Source organism: Grampus griseus (assembly GCF_964374135.1).
Source record: "Grampus griseus genome assembly, chromosome: 11".
In the NCBI taxonomy this organism is placed as follows: Eukaryota; Metazoa; Chordata; class Mammalia; order Artiodactyla; family Delphinidae; genus Grampus; species Grampus griseus.
Genome location: NC_139005.1, coordinates 101,000,601 through 101,019,924, shown reverse-complemented (window position 1 = coordinate 101,019,924; position 19,324 = coordinate 101,000,601). Strand labels below are relative to the sequence as shown.

At 57.5% G+C, this 19,324-nt stretch overlaps 1 protein-coding gene across 1 annotated transcript in view; it reads right to left on the bottom strand.

Moving 5' to 3' along the window:
- The window catches only part of TAFA5 (TAFA chemokine like family member 5), a gene marked incomplete at both ends in the record, with an annotated part of 161,858 nt that extends 143,204 nt beyond the window's left edge, over nucleotides 1-18,654 (bottom strand). Inside the window, one exon of the mRNA XM_082666203.1 lies at nucleotides 18,543-18,654. Coding sequence (XP_082522329.1) covers nucleotides 18,543-18,654 — 112 coding nt within the window. The remainder of the gene's footprint in view (nucleotides 1-18,542) is intronic.
- Between the last annotated feature and the right edge of the window lie 670 nt (nucleotides 18,655-19,324).

The window sequence follows — 19,324 nt, the reverse complement described above, 5'->3', positions numbered from 1 at the left end:
GGGGATTTTCTTCTTTGTTTATAGAGTTTTAAGGGTTACATTCCATTTACACTTATTACAGAACATTGGCTCTATTCCCCGTGTTGTACAATCCGTCCTTGAGCTTATCTTATACCCAATAGTTTGTACCTCCTACCTCTCCCAGCCCTGTAGTGCCCCTCCCCCTTCCCTCTCCCCACTGGTAACCATTAGTTTGTTCTTTGTATTCTCTATATGTTTTTTTTAGATTCCACATAAAAGTGATATCATACAGTATTTGTCTTTCTCTGTCTGACTTATTTCACTTAACATAGTACCCTCCAAGTCCATCCATGTTGCTGCAAATGACAATATTTCATTCATTTATATGGCTGAGTAATATTCCATTATGTATAAATGTACCACATCTTCTTTATCCCTTGGTCTACTGAGGGACACTTAAGATGCTTCCATACCTTGGCCATGGTAAATAATGCTTCTATGAACATTAGGGTACATGTATCTTTTTGAATTAGTGTTTTTTTTTTTCCAGATATATACCCAGGAGTGGGATTACTGGGTCATATGGTAGTTCTATTTTTAGTTTTTTGAGAAACCTCCACAGCGTTTTCCACAGTGGCTGCACAAATTCACATACACCAACATTGTACCAGGGTTCCCTTTGCTTCCCATCCTCGCCAACAATTGTTATTTGTGTTCTTTTTGATGTTAGCCATTCTGACAGGTGTGAGGTGATATCTCATTTTGGTGTGGATTTGAGTTTCCCTGATGATTAGTGATGTTGAGTATCTTTTCATTTGCCTGTTGACTGTCTGCATTTCCTCTTTGGAAAAATGTCTATACAGTTCTTCTGGCCATTTTTCTATCAGGTTTTTCTGATGTTGAGTTGTAGGAGCTGTTTATATATATTGGATATTAATCCCTTATTGATCATATCGCTTGCAAATATTTTCTCCCGTTCAGTAGGTTGCCTTTTCATTTTGTCAATAGTTTCCTTTGCTGTACAAAAGCTTTTAGGTTTAATTAGGTCCCATTTGTTTATTTTTGCTCTCATTTCCTTTACTTTAGGAGACGGATACAAAGAGATCGTGCTGTGATTTATGTCACAGTGTCCTGCCTATGTTTTCCTCTAGGAGTTTTACAGTATCCAGTCTTACATTTAGGTGTTCGATCCTTTTTGAGTTTACATTTGTATATGATGTAGAGAATGTTCTAGTTTCATTTTTCTTACCTGTAGCTGTCCAGGGTTCTCAGTACCACTCATTGAAGAGAATGTCTTTTCTCCATTGTATATTCTTGCCTCCTTTGTCGCAAATTGACCATAAGTATGTGGGTTTATTTCTGGGCTCTCTCTCCTGTTCCACTGATCTATGTGTCTGTTTTTGTGCCAGTACCATGTTGTTTTGATGACTGTAGCTTTGTACTATAGTCTGAAGTCAGGGAGGGTGATTCCTCCAGCTCTGTTCTTTTTTCTCAAGATTGTTTTGGCTATTCTGGGTCTTTTATGTTTCCATACAAATTTTAAAATTACTTGTTCTAGTTCTGTGAAAACTTCCATTGGCATTTTGATAGGGATTGCATTGAATCTGCAGGCTGCCTTGAGTAGTATGGTCATCTTAACAATATTAATTCTTCCAATCCAAGAACACGGTATATCTTCCCATCTGTTTGTGTCATCTTCAATTTCTTTCATCAGCATCTTATAGTTTTCTAAGCACAGGTCTTTTGCCTCCTTAGGTAGGTTTATTCCTAGGTATTTTATTCTTTTTGGTTCAATGGTAAATGGGACTGCTTCCTTAATTTCTTTTTCTGATACTTCATTGTTAGTGTAGAGAAATGCAACAGATTTCTGTATATTAATTTTGTAACCTGCAACTTTACCAAATTCGTTGATGAGCTCTAGTCATTTTCTGGTAGCATCTTTAGGATTTTCTATGTATAGTATTGTGTCATCTGCAAACAGTGACAGTTTAACTTCTTTTCCAAGTTGGATTCCTTTTATTTCTTTTTCTTCTCTGATTGCTGTGGCTAGGACCTCCAAAACTATGTTGAATAAAAGTGGTGAGTGTGGGCATCCTTGTCTCATGCCTGATCTTAGAGGAAATGCTTTCAGCTTTTCACCATTGAATATGATTTTGGCTGTGGGTTTGTCACTTATGGCCTTTATTATGTTGAGGTAAGTTCCCTCTAAGCCTGCTTTCTGGAGAGTTTTTATCATAAATAGATGTTAAATTTTATCAAAAGCTTTTTCTGCATCCATTGAGATGACCATATGGTTTTTATTTATTCAATTTGTTAATGTGGTGTATCACATCGATCGATTTGCAGATATTGAAAAATGTTTGCACCCCTGGAATAAATCCCACTTGACAGTGGTGTAGGATCCTTTTATTGTATTGTTGGAGTCGGTTTGCTAGTATTTTGTTGAGGATTTCTGCAAATATGTTCATCATGTTGACCTGTAATTTTCTCTTTTTTGTGTGATATCTTTGTCTGGTTTTGGTATCAGGGTGGCGCTGGCCTCACAGAATGAGTTCGGAAAGTGTTCCTTCCTCTGAAAATTTCTGGAATAGCTTCAGAAGGATAGGTGTTAACTCTTCTCTAAATGTTTCGTAGAATTTACCTGTGGAGCCATCTGGTCCTGGACTTTTGTTTGTTGCAAGTTTTAAAATTACTGATTCAACTTTATTACTGGCAATTGGTCAGTTCCTATTTTCTATTTCTTCCTGGTTTGGGTCTAGGGGACTGGAGCCTACCCACCAAGGGACCCCCAATAGCCACCTTGGGCCCCAGGGCTCAGGGGCGTGCCCCTGCTTGGTGACACTCCACAGGCTGTCACACGTCCTCACTGGGGAACTAAGTACCATCTGTGCCACCCCCTGGGGCCTGGAGCTCATGCCTGGTGTCTCCTGGAGACTGTGTCTCCGTGAACCTTTCCCTTTTGCCAATTTAATCTCCTTTCAGTCTAACAAACCATCCCTGAGACTGTCACAGCTCTTCTGAATCAGACAGTGGTCTCACAGACCCTGACCCACGGGCGGTGGCAATGGTCTGCACTGGGTGTGCTTAGGATGACGTTTCTGTAGACATAGTGCCAACTGCCAAGGCTGTCCGGATGCCTTTGGGTAGACATTCTTCCTCAGTCCCCAGACAGACATCACCATAGCCTGCAGGCAGTGCTCTGCGTGTCACAGCCCTGGTCGGCCAGATGGTGACCACGCGATTCCACACCCCCAGGGGGCAGTAGGTGTTTCACAAGGTTAATGGCAAGATCCAGAGCTGAAGAGGCCAGCAGCCATGTTCAAATCCTAGCTCATCACACTTGGGGAAGACAGGGAGACACTGTGGGCCTCTGAGACCCTCAGTTTCTTCTATAAAAAGGGAATCATATATCCCGTCTCCTGCTGAGAAGACTCAATGCCACAAAGTACGAGAAGTGCCTGGCACCTGACTGGCACCCAGCAGTGGTTCAAGAAATGTCCTCTCGGGGACTCCCCTGGTGGCACAGTGGTTAAGAATCCACCTGCCAATGAAGGGGACATGGGTTTGAGCCCTGGTCCGGGAAGATCCCACATGCCGCGGAGCAACTAAGCCCGTACACCACAACTACTGAGCTTGCGCTCTAGAGCCCACAAACCACAACTGCTAAAGCCCACGGGCTTAGAGCCTGCGCTCCGCAGCAAGAGAAGCCACCACAATGAGAAGCCCGTGCACCACAACGAAGAGTAGCCCCCGCTCGTTCGCTGCAACTGGAGAAAGCCGGCATGCAGTAATGAAGACCCAATGCAGTCAAAAAAAACAAGATTAGAAAAAAGAATAAGTCACTGAAACAAAACTTAAAAAAAAAAAAGAAATGTCCTCTCTGGGAGGGCTACAGGCTTTTGTGTGGGTTCCTGAGCACGGGAGCACTCCGGATGCAACTGGTTCAATCCCAAAGGCAAATAATGTGTGTCCCACCTGCAGGCAGACACGCCCACAGTGGGGGACAGTGTCCACGCCTGCCCTGCCCAGAGCGCTCACAAGGAGGCTTGGGTGGGGTGGGGTATGGAAGGCACCCAAGCACCCGAAGTCTCCCCAGTGCAGACCCCTGGCCGCACCCTGCCAGCTGAAGGGACCCCTGCGGTGGCCTCTGAGATCCATTCGGGAGCCCCACCCTGTGACTGTACCTCTTTCTCTCCCCCGTCCCCTCCTTCCCTTCCGCCTCCTTCCCTCTCCCCTCCTCCTCTCCTCCTTCCCTCCCCCATCCCCTCTTTCTCTCCCTTCTCTTTTTAAAGTTGCGATTGCAACTTAACTTGGAAACAGCAGATACATCACCAGTAGGCTCCCACAACTTGTCCAGGCCCTGAAGTCCAAGACCCACCTGCCCCTCCTGGCGTGGTGTCTGGACCATCCCCTGCTGCCCCTAAGGCTGGCTGCAAGGCCCATCACGGGTCTCCTCTCCAAGCCTCCCAAACCCCTCAGGACCAGGCTGGGGCCCCAGAAGACAGCCTGGCTTTGTTTCCACCTCTCCCACCAGGAACCCTGCGCGCGTCCCCTGCCTTCCCTGAGCCTCACTTCCCTCTACAATGAAAAGAAAACAAACACTGAGCTGGGAGGGTTGCCGTGAAGATCTAGGAGCAAGTGGACATGGTTTGCTGGGAGCCTGGCAGGATGCCCATCCACCAGGACTGCAGCTGAGTGACATAGCAGGGCCAGCGCCCACCTCTCCAAGGATGGCCCGCGTGGACAGGGAAGCACCACTGCATGGACGAGCCCTGGGGTGACAGCACATGTCTGTCTGGGCAGCAGATCCAGCCGTGGTCACCAAAGCCCCGAGACGGGGCGTCTGCCAGGGCTGGGGAATATGGGGGCTTCAATCGGGACCCTGGAGGCAGGATTCCAGAACGACGTGGGGACTCGTGGTGGACAGGAGCGAGAGGCGCCCCAGAGGGGAGACTCCTGGGGCAAACAAGGCCCTCGTCTGGGTTGTAGTTGGGCAGGAAAACAAGGCGCTGGCCACAAGGACCCGTGGCCTGGACGACCTGTCTCCTTTTGGAACTTCAGTGGATTCGAAAGTTGCTCAAGGCCCTTCCGCCACCCAGGTGACAACACTTGCCGGAGGTAGTCTTCCAAGTCAGGGTCGAATGGGCAGGTCACCCCATACCCACCCCACCCTGTCAGCCGAATCAGCATCAGAGCTTTTCACACACGTGTGTAAACGGCTGACAGCAGCAGTAATCCTGGGTTAACTCATCCGCGGCACCTGCCCTTCGCAGGCCCTGACCCAGCCGACGGGACCAAGCTGACAATGGGAGGCCCAGGTCCTGCCCCAGAGGGGCTCCCATCCCTGGGTGAATGCAGGGCCACACGGCGTGGAGCTGGCAGGCCCACAGCCCCCCACTTCCGGGGGAGCTCCAGTGAATGGAGACGTCCCCAACTTCCAGGCGTGCACAGGTCACAGGAACGAGGCCTGGGCCCTCCCACGTGTGGCCACGCTCAGCAAACGCTGGCCTGGAGGGCCCTGAGTCCAAGGCCACAAAGCCCTCCAGGGCCTGGGCTGGCTCCTGACCCTCCCACACGGCGTCCACCTGAGTCCCTGGAGAGGATGTGCTAAGGCTTCGGCCGCCCTGATGGGAACCTGGCTGGCAAAGGCTCTGGGCACTCAAAGCCAAAGCGGCATCCCACCTGGCTCCGGCAGTGGGCAAGGCTGTGTGGAGTGTCCGCAGTCACAGGTGGCCTGGCCCGCCCCAGGGAACTTTCCAGGCCCCGCGGACTCCCACTAGGGACACTCCAGTACGTGTCACGTCTGCTCCATGGCACGGAATCGGCTCCCCTGTTTCTCAGAAGCGTCCCACCCCACTGCTGGCCCCAAGAACAGAGCTTGAGCAAACCGGGTATCAGGTTGGAGGGGGCAAACCCAGGTCTGGCGTGACACTGGGAGGAAGGTCCCAGGCCCCAAGGGTCCTGGCCCCTCCAGCAGGCTCACCGCCCCACATCCTCCAGGTCACAGTGGGTGGGGCTGACATGCTGAGTGGACAGAGGCCTCTGGGTACCCTGCACACTTCCCAGGGTCTAACAGACAGAAACCTCCTGACCACCTGAGACAGTGGGGGTGACTGGAGCATCTTGCAAAATCTCCATGACGACAGCGTCCAATGAAGCCGTCTGCGCCCTCCCCGTACGCACGGGGCTTAGGAGCTGGAGGTGGCCGTCGGCCACCCGGCTGTACCACGTGGGCTTCTGCTGCTCCTGTCTTGAAAATCTGTTCCTTTTTCACGCTGGAACCTTAAGATGAAGACGGAGCTAAAACACCCTGAACTCTGACCACACTCAGCAAATGCATTTCTGTTGGCCACGGAACACTGATTTTGACCAAATCAAAGTTCTTGTAAAGAAGCACGTGGGTTGCCACGTGACAGTGGCCTGTGTCTCACAAGGCCTAAGCCTGTCAGAAGGTTTCAGAAGTCCTTAGTGCCCACGTGCAATGTCCCAGATGCTGACGGCGAGGAGTTTTGCTGTTTTCTTAGCTTGAGAGCTCACGTCTCACTGTGTTGGGGTTCAGAAACCTCCCCGAGTTCATCAACACACACCTGCTCCCAGGTCTGGGTCCTGACCATTTTTAATGTGTGGAATGCATGTTGTCTGGGCCGACCAGGACGCCAGAGCAAAGGTCTCCGGGGGTCACAATGCGGTGGCTCCCGACAGAGCTGGCCCGACTCAGACGCGTGTTTCCAGAACCCAGTGAGCTCTGGAAACACACGCCACCCCCGCGGTCATCTCAAGGTGACCGTCTCCCTAGACGCCGCCCCTGCCCTCCCGCGCTGAGGGAGCAGAGGCCTGTCCTCTCCAGCTTTTGCAGACATGCATGTGATAGGTCCTCCGAAACACAGCCCAGACGGCCAGCCTCTGCCTCCCTGCAGGGTTCACTCCTACGGCCACAGAGCCTAACATGAGCCGAGGAAGAAAAGAGACACGAAAAGAGACACAGGGAAATGCATGGAAGACCCAGCGTGGCTCTGTGGCTGGCCTCCTTCAGCCACTGCAGCGAGGACCATAAATTAGCATCAATTGATTAGCAACGAGTCCTATCAACCCATTAATGGCATTCAGAGATGCCCGGGGAAGTGCTATTAGGTAATGGAGCTGCTATGGAGAAGCATAATTTAGAAACAGAGCCAGAGAGGCCTCTCCCCTGCATCCGGTGGCATTCAGGGCGGCGTGGAGGCACTAGGATTTTAACCCTGCGACGTCCTGATAGGAAAGCCCTCCAGAGAACTGTCCGGATACCCCTCCCCGAACCACAAGGCTTCAGGCAACGGGTGTGCTTTAAAATTGCCTTCCTCAACGCTCAGATAAAATCAGATGCGAGGCAGGTCTTGGAAAACTAGCAACGCCCTGCCCCCCGATGTCACCCAGGTACCTGACAGCAGGAGACCACGGCCTAGCCCGGCTCCAGCCGACTTGTTCACGGTCCGGTCAAACAGGCCAGGAAGACTCCGCCGTCACCTCATCATCGGTGGATTTTAGTAACAAGTTCGTAAGCTCAGAGACGTTCGCAATGTTGGTACTGACCTTCCTAAACATCAGGGGAAACCCTCCGAATAGAACTTAGGAGAAAGCGGCCCATCACAGGCCGTCAGCAAGGGCACCGGGAGAGCCTGCCCGGCTGTATTAATCAGCCCCTCTTGCTGGACCTTCAAGACACCAAGACAAGGCAGGTGGGGACAACTTGGGGAAGGGAGTGTCCTGAAAAGTTCAGGGCCCTGGCTACCCTGCTCCCATCTCTGCAGGGACTCGATGCTGTCTGTCCTTTTGGAAAACCATTCCGGAGCCATCAGTAAAGCAGGGGTGCTGTGCTTGGGGCCCTGCCCTGGAGAGGCCCATGCCATGGACCCAGCACGACTGTGACCACGACAGCAAGTGTCTGCGGTGAGTCCACAGCCCCAGACCCGGGGGCACAGAGAGGGGCCATGAGAACGGGGCCACACACACCCTGCTCAGCCCTCCTCCAGCTCATGCCTGGGCCTCCCGGGGGAGAAAGGAGACCCTCGCAGGACCCCCGGCTCTGTCCCCATCCAGGCCCATGACATCCTCCCACCTGCGGACGCCACTCACAGTGCGTGGGCCCGGCGGCCCGTCAGGCTCCGCTGGCCGCCCTGCTAGAACTGTCAGGGCCTGTGAGCCCGGGTCAGAGGCAGAGGGCCTCCTTCATGCGGCGAGTGTTTACGTGCGCCCGTGAGGTGTATCCATCCCCTCTCTCCAGCCACAGCCCCGGATCCCCGGGAGGATTCGCGGGGTCAGAACGGCGAGGTCAGCAGAGTTCAGCCCTCCGAGGGGCGGCTGTCTCCCCCTGCCCGGCCCCGCCCTGGGCACCCCAGGCACCCCCTTCTCTGGAGAGATGAGTCTGGACCACAGGGGTGTTCGGGCGGCCAGAGCATCTCCTGAGCACACTCAGCTGCTGGACCTGGCAGCCAGGGAGGAGGATCTGAGCGCAGGCGAACAGGCCAGGGGGAACCCACGGCTGGGGCAGGAGGCAGGCCCCGGGCGAGGACGCCCCTCGGATCAATCCGTGCGTTTCCTCCCCAGCAGCTCCCCATATGCAGAACGTGAGCCTGTCCTGCGGGGGGGCGGGGGACGGCCCCAGGATGGAGGCCGAGCAAACCAGGCAGGGGCTGTGGGCTTGAGGCGGCTGGCGGCGGGGGGGGGGGGGGGGGGGGGGGGGGAGGCGGGGTCTTTCTTTTCTAGCCTCTGTTGAAGCAGAGCTGCTGTACAGGGCTGTACACATGGCAAAGTGGATGCGTCATGCGTACCCATCTATCCCCTCCGTTTCCGACTCTGTTCCCATACGGGCCACTACAGAGTACTGAGTGGAGCTCCCTGTGCCCTGCAGCAGGGCCTTATCAGCTACCTGCTTTATGTATGGCAGTGTGTGTATGTCAGTGTCCCAATCTCCCAGTTTACCCTCCCCCCGACCCCTTTGGTAACCGTAAGTTTGCTGTCCACATCTGTGGCTCTGTTTCAACAGTGTGGTCTCGAGAGTTCACGGTCGCTCTGAACGTCCGGAGGGTGGGTGCAAGGACAGGCTGTGGCCAAGGGGCTGCCAATGGGGGTAGGGCTGAGTCCTGGGGGCTCTGGAGCCGGGGGCGCCCCAGGCGTCGGGGAGGAGGTCAGAGGGAATGTGGCACCAAAAGAAGGGGCCTTAGGAAGCCCGTGGGCGGGGAAGGCGAGGCTGGCCCTTCCGGGCTGTTCCCCTGCCAGGACCCCAAGTGTGAGTCCCCAGCTGTCCTCCACCCTCACCCCGCGCGGGGCGACCGGCACACCCACCGCCTGCCCACCCGCTGACCTCCCCCAGCCCTGTCTGCCGTGGGCGCCCTGAGGTGCCGTGGCAGGTGGCTCCGGGATGTGGGAGGATGTCAGCCTGGGGAGGGACCACGGGAGGCGGAACCCAGCCCCCGAGTTCACTGCCAGCCGGGTCCCAGGGACTCACTGCTCAACCGGCAAGGTCCTTGCAGGCCCGCTCGGTGTCAGGGAGTGTCCTGATAGGTTTGCTCTCCGGCTCAGCCGCGGTGGAAGCGGGCACAGCAGCAAACCTTCCGCAGTCCCTGCTCTGCATGGAGGGCCCCCCACCCCGCGGACGAGGCCGCACGCTCCCTGTGCTCAGGGACACCTGGTCATCAGGCCCAGCCCACCGGGCACCAGGCGGCCCGAGCAACCCGCACCCTCTTTGCAAGCGCACTCGAGGTGTCTGTCCAGCGATATTGCAACTTCCTTGTGTGAACTACAGCGAAGTCTCACTGGTCCTTCAGCCCAAGGATCCCAAGTCCGGGCGAGCGGACGCCGCCCTCTGTCACCCTGGGATGGGCGGGTCCTGGGATCGCAGGTCGGATCCCTGCAAAGTACCAGACTCACTCCCTTCTGATCCTCGTGGCGTCTGGGGCCTGGAAAGACCATTAGCGCTATCACCCTCTGGTGCAGAGACAGAGGCCCCAAATCAGAAGGGATGCGTGTCTGTGGCGTGTGTACACACGTGCGTGCACAAAACCAGGGACACGGCATGAAGGGCCGGGGAAGTGGAAGCAGCCGGCACAGGGAGGGGAGCCCGGAGCTCTGTCCGCTCCTGCTCTCCAGTGCGTGGTCCCCAGGCCTGTAACCTCCGGGGAAGCCGCCAGGCCACACCTGTGCATCCCACTTCTCTGGTTAAAAAGGAACCGGTGAGGAAAAGCTCTAGGGATAGTCAAGTCCCCAGCCACCCCATCCCCGTGCTGCCCTGGGCTCCCCACCTGGGGTCTCCCGGGACTAGGACTCTGGCGGGGCCGTCAGTGGCTTTGGCTCATGGCACGCGAGTCTGAGACTGAAAAGCAACATGCAGGCCGGGGCTGGGGGCTGCGGGGAGACCCGCACAAGCGTGCGTGTGTGCGTGCGTGCGTGCGTGTGCAGGAGTGCTGCCTGATACGGTGGGATGTGCATCTTCACGAGCTGCACCCACGTACACAGCAGCACATCCCTGCCGCCCCACGGTCACAGATGGCATGAGGAAGGCGATGGGGTAGGGCTCCCGAAGGAAGGCGGCAACAGGCTGCCCAGGGACTAGAACACGCTGCCTGTTGGGGAGGGGGGTGGGCAGGGGCACATCCTGAGGCATAGGGGGTCTGCATGCTCCCCCTGCCAGCACAGGCCGGCTGACCCCGGGCACCATCCCCGTGCAGGGGCTCCTAGGGCCCAGCCAGGGCCCAGTGACAAGGCTGGTGGGCACAGGCCGGAACAGAAAGAGCCTGGCGCAGCCCCGTCAGGGATACAGGCAGCAGGCTCTGGCGTCCCCCAAAAAGAACTGAGTAAAGGCGGCTTCCAGGCAGCCACGGTCCCACCAAGGGCAGCAGAACTTTTGGAGGGAATGGCGTTCATGAATTTGTTCCAATGGGCTCTAGACAGAAATCTCCAAAATCATGCCTCTTGAAAAGGTGAGCATCGTCAAGCCAGTGGGTAGATGACGGACAGGTAGTGGGCGGGCTGCCCTGTCCCCGTTGGGTCAGGAATGTTTTATTGCCTCCAAATGGCTTGATCACCACCAGCAATAAAGTTACGTGTGAGCTATGGAGGAGTCAGGATGCGGAGAAGAATCCGAGACCAACCTCAAGCCCTGAGGCTGGTTTCAAGCTCTGCAGACAGAAGCGTGGGGAGACACGGTCCCCGCCCAGCAGACAGCCTTTCCCACAGCCCAGCCGGTCTGGGCACGACTCGGGAGATGCACCTGCCAGAGAAGGCGACCGGCTGAATGTCCTCCCACCCCTGTGTTGGCTGTTCAGCTACAGACGCGGTCATGAGGTTGTCACGCTGCTGGCACTCGGCCCCAGGACCAGAGTCCCGACTCAACGAAACCAGGAAATGCCAGAACAAGCCTGTGGACTGCGGACCCACAAACTAAGTCAGAGGCCCCAGGGATGGGGGGATTCTACCCCCAGGGGACACACAACAAGGGCTTGGTTATCACCCCGGGGGGGTGGAGACTACTGGCACCGAGTGGGTGGTGGCCAGGGATGTTGCCCAACACCCCACCATGAGGGAAGCTCACCCTGGAGAGCAACCTGGTCCCGACGTCCACAGTGCTCCGGGGAAGAAACCCCAGGGATGTCATGAGAAAGCAAGTATTCAAGGAACATACGGATGGAGTAGAAGCTAAGGAAAGGAGGCGAGGCTGCTGGGAGGGTCTGGAGAGCGCTCCACTCCGGCAGTGTGAAAGGCCCACCAAGGACGCTTTGAAAACAGTGAACGTTTCATCGAGATTCCACACAGTTTTCTTTCTTCTCCTTTTCAATCAGACGGTGTTAGAACCAGATTTGATACTCCGGATCCAACAACTTCAATTTTCACAAGACATCTCTCCGGCCCCGCCCCCAGTCCTTTGGCCACACCCAGACCCTCAGCCCCACCCCTAGCCCTTAGGCCTTGCCCCCAGACCTTCGGGGCACCCCAAGTCCTTATGGTCCAGACCTTCAGCCCCGCCCCGGGCACAGCTCACTGCCCAGGGCGCCAGGATCAACGAGTGTTTTCTCAGAGAATGGGGCAGTCACTGCCCGAAGGCCCAGAGCCGTGCCAGCCGGCATCCAGGTGAACACACAGAGCGCTGGAGAGGGAAAGGAAGCGGTGCATTCAGGGGAGGCTTCCTGGAGGAGGAGTTCTCCACCACTGGGGACAGGGCATGTTCTGGAGACCAGTCCAGCTCAGGGTTCCCTCGCTGCATTCAGCAGAACTGTGGGGGAGTTGCCGTGCGAGGGACCCCGCGGACAGTGGGGTATCGAAGTGAGTAATACCAGGGCATGCAGGAGAGAACGGGCACACGCATCACATTCCCATGAAGGGAGCCCTGGGGTGCCGGCCCCGGGCCGAACTCTGCCAGCCAGCACAGAGGATGGAGAGGGCCACCGGGGCAGGAAAGACGGGCTTTAGTGAGGCCCTGAGTGACGTGAGCGGGGAGGCGGCGAGACGGGGAGGAGAGGACTGGTGCTGGCTCCGTTCTAAGGGAAGCCACGCGTGGGGATCTCCCGTCGGCCAGCCTGGAGGCAGAGGGGCCACCAAGGACGATGCTGATGTATGCAGGAGGGACTCGGGTGACGGTGGGGAAGACAGGATGGAGGATGGCTAGGTGTGTTTTGGAGAAGGACTCACAGGAGGCTGGGCACAGACACAGAGCTGGAGGCTGCCCTGCCATGCAGAGGCCCTGGCGAAGGCCAGGCAGGACAAGAGGAGGCTCCAGGGCTGGAAGGGGATTCAGGGCCAGACCCTGGGCCGAGAGTTTGGGGCAGGCGGTGACCTGCGAGAAGGCAGCCAGGACCCCAGCAGAACAGGGTGCCGGGCCCAGCTGGGGGCCCCGTCCTCTATTGCCTTTGCTTTGTGCTAACCGTCCAGCACCCCCACACTGGGACGCAAGCGGTCTTGCCCATCTCTGTGTCCCCAGGCTTCCTAATTCCTCATCACACGAACGAGCTGAGGCACAGACGCCAGGGGCCGGCTCTGCACCGCTCTGGCCTCCAGCACACTTAGAAGGAGGGCCAGGTCCCCAGGTGGGACCCCGCAGAGGCCAGCCCCTCCACGGGGGAGGCCGACTCCACAGCAGGTGACACACCAGGGCCCAGGACCGGGAGGCGGGAACATCGGAAGATGAGTGGGGTCTTCCCCAGGGGACATCTCACCAAGCAGCCACTGTCCCACCGGGCCTAGACCCACCATTCCCGAGGACGCCGCAGGCACGCCAACTTGGAGCTGGGCCTCCCGAGAGCCACGAGGACCAGGGGATGCCGGAGGAGTCCCGCCGGCCTAGTTGGAGACAAAAGTGATTCCACACTCGACTCCTGCCAGCCATTGGAATAAATAAGTAAACGTTACAAAGCCTGCGGGAGCCCTCCACCACGTCTGCAGGGTGAAGGAGAGACGGGGCGACTTGCCCAGATCTGCCGCCAGCTGCCGCCGGCTCGTGCTGCCTGCTGGGAGCTTCAGTTAGCACCACGCCAGGGCCCAGATACGGAAACCGTGGGGAGGGGGACGTGGAAGGAGGAGCAGGCCATTGCTGGACGCTTCCGCAGAAGCCATGGGAGCCCCGGGGCAGCCCGGGCAGCCGGAGCTCGGCTCTGGGGTTCACGGAGGGCGTGCAAGGTTGCCTGCAGAAAGGGACACCACCAGGCACTCTCAGCCCCGTGTGCCAGCCCCGGCCCCTGAGAGGACAGCCAGTGACAATCCCCCAAACAAATAAAGTCCAGCAGATCCAGCGGCCAGCCCCCTCTGCCACCAGCATCCGACTGATCCCCTGTCACGCAGGAACCCTAACCCACATCCTCCTTGTCAACCCATCTCCTCCCCAACGCTCGGCGGGCACCCACGGCTCTGGGTGACAGGTGGCGTTCTGTAGAGGTCATTAACTCCAGAGCACCACATTTTAATGCAAAAATGAGCCCTTGTAAATCAGCACAGCTGCGAAGCTATATAAAGAAATGGGGATGTTAATGTTTTGCTTTTCTTCCCATTTCTCGTGCCACATTATCATAACATTTTCCCATAATCACACCCATAAAAGTCACCTGAAAATACTTCATGCCACAAAAGCTGATCTCCATATCTCCTCCCGGGGGATGTCAAGTGGCAGGTCTTGAGCGAGAAATTCCAGGGTGGAATTCAGCCCAGACGCCTGGTACCGAAGACCCGGCCAGCTGAGTTATAGCACACAGCCCCCGTTTGGGAGGCGCTATCCTCTGGCCTCGCTGCAAACAGTGAGTTGCCAGGGGAGTCCTGGAGGGCGTGGCCCCTGTTGGCGGTGTCTGGGCTGGGGGGGGAGGGGTGTGGGGCTGGGGGGGGCACCAATCAGTCTGTCTGGCTTCCAGGGGCATAACCTCCCCCAGCTCCCCGATCCCTGGGCGTGGAGTTCCACCAATATAAATCCCACAAACAGGCAACCTATCTCCTTATGTTGTTGAAAGAAACACACAGCACATCTTCTCCGGCCAGAAATTCATCAAATGAAAAACACAGTAGGAGAAAAAAAAAAAAAGATGAGAAATAAACTTCTGAATGTCATCACTTCATTCAGTTTCCAGTATTTCCAATTTCACCTCTTGGAAAACCCCAGAAATCAAATTTGAACAGCAGGAAAGTGGCATATTCTGATCTCTCCTAAATATGCAATAAATTGTATTTATAAGGAAAATGCAGCATCAGAAAGCCTGCACTTCTTTAGTATTCTAATGGATTAAAAAACAATTCAGAAGTTGTTTGTAATTTCTTCTCATAGTTGCATGAGGTCTATGGCATGAGATTTAACTTAAAGCTACCATTCAATTTTGATGAGATTTATTTGAAAAAAAAACAAGTCGAAAACAGTCACATTGCCTCTCGCACCCTACTCCCTGGTACTTTCAAATATAAGACTTTCCTCCCACCCACCGTTTACATGCCAGGAGCAGCTGTCCACCAAGCCCGTCCAAAGAGGAGACGGGCAATCTATGTGAACGCACAGCCTTCTCGGACTTCGAAATAAACACCGTGCACGGTGTCAAGTCACGGCTTAGCGTCCTAAGGCCGCCACTAGCTCATCATTCTCTCCACCTCCCTCATGGTTTATTACAGCCAGTATGTTGTAAGCCAGCACAGCAGACTGCATCTTCGGGGTCTCGGGGTTGAGCACAGCACACAGGCAAACCACTATGGTTTCGCCAGAGCTGTCCCACTCCATCCAAGAACCAGGTCCAGGCAGAACTCTCCTCTCCAGATACGCTAGGGGGAAGACGATCTAACTCAGCGTTTTCCAAGCCATGAGAACAGAGGTTTCCCCAGACCAGAGTGAAGGAGAGTTTCAATTTTCTCATCGGAGCTCATCACCTCCCCAAGATAAGTCTTTACCAAGCGTCCATCCCTGCTGTAATGGGAACGTACACAGAGATGGAGTCTGCATCTCTAAAGAAAGCCATCAAGGGCCCCCTTCCTCTTTCTGTGTCTCCTGTCAATTGTTCCCCAATAGGAGAAAAATGACAAGGCTGTGTCACTATAGCAACTAACTTAATTGGTGGACTGCAGGTCTTTCTCCGGCCAGAGGGTGGAGCCCATCTCCTTAAATATGAATCTCAGCGGCGGCAAGGAAGGGAGGGCTTTCACGGGGCCAAGAACAGGAGAACACCCCTAACCCAAAACGACGCCGAGAAAGATTCCAGTTTGCTTCTAGCGGCGCCAGAAAGTGAACACCTTTTGTGCTGCAGAGAAATGCACAGATTTAACAGGCAGGATAACTGAATCCTGTATGACACTTACCAGTCTCCCTAACTAATGACACAAATAGATCTGCTCCAAAACACAAAAACATTTTGGGTAATAAAAATCCTTACCGATAACAGAAACAATTTACAGACGTGGGTGCTATAACTATTCTTTTTCATCCCAGATATACTGGAAAAGAGAATGAAATCACAGGGACTGCTCCATTTGCATTTTATTTGCTTTATATCAATTCTAAAAAAAAGTTCTTTTTTCTCTAGGGCTGATGTTCCAAGCTATCGATTATTATTATGTCTAGTTTGCATTTTAGTGTTTTCATTCCTCCAAGTGCATATGTCTACTTTGTATATTAGTGAAATGTTTTAATTTCTCCAAGTGCCTTTCTGGTGTAATGGGGTGTGTCCAAAAACGTTATCTTATTGTCAGTTATTCCGTTCCATGGAGGTGGAAACAACCATAAAAATGTGGTTAACCCAAGCTTCGGCTATTAATGATTTCCGCCATTCTGGATTAGATGGTTTTTTTTTTTTTTTACCAAATGTCGTCGTCCTGGTGGAAGAGCTGTTTCCAGAATGCCAGGGAGGCCTCCGCAAAGCAGCCTGAGTGTCCAATGGGATCTCGGGTTCCACCAAGTGTCTGAGCAGCGGGCAGGCCCGGAAGGCCACCTGGAGCAGGCAGCAGTCTGGCAAAGGTGTGAGTGTCAGGACAGACATAGCGGGTCCCCCTTCAGGTTCAGGAGGTGCTGGGGGGGGGGGGCGTGGAGTGAGCAGAGACTGCACACAGAAGGTGAGAAAGGAAGGCCCTGGCTGGCGCACCTGGGGTGGGAAGTGTTGAAGCCACAGGGCAGGGCGGAGGTGTCATGTACTTAACAACAATTAGCAGTTGCTCCTCTCTGTACCCGGAGGGCTGCCTCCCCAGCCAGCCTGTTGTTGCCGGGTTCTCGCCTTGGCACCAACGATGTTGTCCCCAGAGCCGGGGGAGGGACAGCAGCCTGGGGACTTGGGGCACAACAACCCCCTTCCCAAACACTGCTGGATGAGCCCCCCTCCCGTGCTGCCACCAGGAAGTGCATTTAAATGACACCTCCTGGGTGAGCCCCGAGTTCACCTGCCTTTCACCTGTTCCCCATGGCCAAGGAAGCCGGCTGAGGCTCTTCTCTGGAACCCTGGGAACCCTGCCCCAGGGCCCCGAGATGGCCGCGAGGAGCTGGGGAGAGGACACAGACCTCGCTCAAACCCCCAGAACAGCCCCCTTCCAGGCAGCCAGCGCAGGAACGCATTCGGAGGGGCAGGCAGGGTGCAGCCGGGATGGCGGTGCCAGTCTGGGCAGTCGGGCTTGCGGCCCCACGGGGAACCTTCCCGCTCGGAGACCCCTCCCCACGCGTCCCCACGCGTCGCCAGCAACTGCAGCGAAATGCACAACCCGGCTGAGACCAGCAGCACGACTCCTGCTCTGAGCACCGGGTTTCCCCCGCCATTCGGGGAGGATGAGGGGGGGCTGGGCTGTCCCAGGACTCCGCGACCGCGCGCGCCCCGCGTCTCCATGGCCCGCCGCGGTCCCATTTTGGAGAGAGCGAAGGCTCGGGCTGGGAGCTAGGTGGCTGAAGGATGCGAGGTGGTGGCGGGGAGCGAGGCTCCGCGCCGGCCTCTCTCTCTCTCTCCCTCTCCCTCTCTCTCTCTCAATTTTTTTTTTTTTTGGTAAAGAATCCATATTTTTCCATCGCCCATGGCAATTCTCCATGACAGGTGTTCCTCAGCGCCCGTCCTTTCCTCCCGCTGGGATAGGAAGGGACCCGGACCCTGTGCCAGGCGGTCGGCCGGGGAGCCCACCTGCCCGCGCCATCCCGGCCCGGAGCCTGTGCCCGGGACGCTGACCACTCCCCACCCATCCAACCAGCCGCGAACCCGTGTCCGGAGCATTGACCATCCACCCCCACCGCAGTCCCTAGGCTGTGCCCAGCGTCCCACCAGCCTCCATTCCCCCAGCCCCCAGCCTGTGCCCCGGGCGCAGCACCCCCGACACACCCAGGCAGACCCCGACCCTGCTCCCGGTCCCCCAGCCCCCAGCCTGTGCCCCGGGCGCCCGCCAGCCCGCGCCACCCCAGCCCCGAGCCCGTGGCCCCGCGCCAGACCCACTGGTTCACCGGCTCGGGTCCTCGGACCCTACTCGCGAAATGCCGGTGGAAGCGGCGAGCCCTCTCCGGGCACCCCAGCCCTCACTTATCTTTTTTAGGAAAGCGCCGGCGAGCCTGCTTCCCGGGAAGGCAGAAGCTCCAGCCGCGCGACCTAGCCCGAGCCCCGCTCCTGCCCCAGGCGCCCCGCTCCGGACTCGGCCGCCGCGTCCCCCGCCGGAGTGTCGCCAGAGGAAAGCTCAGGGCAAGGCGCTCCACCGACAGCCCAGGCAGCGCTGCCCGCCCGCCCCGGACCTGCCGCCGCCTCCGGAGCGCGCGGCTCGGCTCGGCCGGGAAGCCGCCGGCTCGGCTCGGATCGCGGGCCTGGGCCGGGAGTGGCGGCGGCACGCCGGGCAGCCGCGGGCATCGCCGCGCAGGGACGCGCCGCGCCACCCGGGGCCTGGTGCCCGGGCCCTGCCCCGGAGTCGGAGGAGGGAGGCTCAGCGGTGGCGCCGGCCTCCGAAGTGCCGGCCCCTCGCCCTCCCGGCCCAGCGCAGGACCGGCGGGGACCCGGGGGACGGCGCGCCCCGAGCTCGCAACTCCTCACGGACTCCGGGCGGCCCGCGGGGCGCCCCGCCGGAGCCGCGGCCCGGGAACGGGGAACGGGCGCCGGGGCCGGGACCAGAGGGCCGGCCGAGGACCCGGGCCGCGCGGTACTCACTGCAGTAGGCGATGAGCAGGCTGGCCAGGATCATGAACGCCCAAAAAGTTGAGGACATGCTGGGCAGAGCGGTCGCATCTTGCCGGCTGCTGGTCCTGGGCGATGGCGCCATTGAAGCCGCGGCGCCCGCGCGGGGGGCAGCAGCGCGTCTCAGCAGCCGGCCCTGCCCGCGCCCCCGCGCCGGCCTCCACGTGCGGGCCCCGCGCGCGCCATCCTCCACCACCGCCGCCGCCGCCGCCGCCGCCGCCGCCGCCGCCGCGCCCGGGCTCCGGCCCACAGCGCCCTGCGCCGGCCCGCCCCGCGCCGCGCGCGCCCGCGCCCGCCGAGCCCGGGGACGCCGGCCCTGCCGCTCTGGGCGTCGCTGCGCGCCCCGGCTCGGCGCGCCGGCCACCAATGCGAGGGGCGCCCCCGATGCGCGTGCCCGGCGCCGCGGGGGCCCCGCGGGGGCCCAGGTGCTGGCTGGGGAGGCCGGCGGCGGCCGAGCGGACGAAGCGCCGGAACCGCGCCTCTGGATGGCGACAGAGACGGCCCGGCGCGCCCGCGGCCTGGGCATCTCGCGGGGGGGACGGGCCGGCCAGCGTGAAGTTTGTGTACTGGGGCTGTGTGGTCCGCAGGCCCGTGGCGCCCACATCCTTTCCCCGCCCCTGCCTACAACGCGGGGTCCCAGACCTTGCCTGGGCTGGGGTTACCAGAGTTTATTCCAAGTATAGGGGGCTTTGGACCCTTTACGCGGATGGGCCTTGTCATCCCTGTTCTGGGTTTTTTGTTGGCGTCCTCAAACC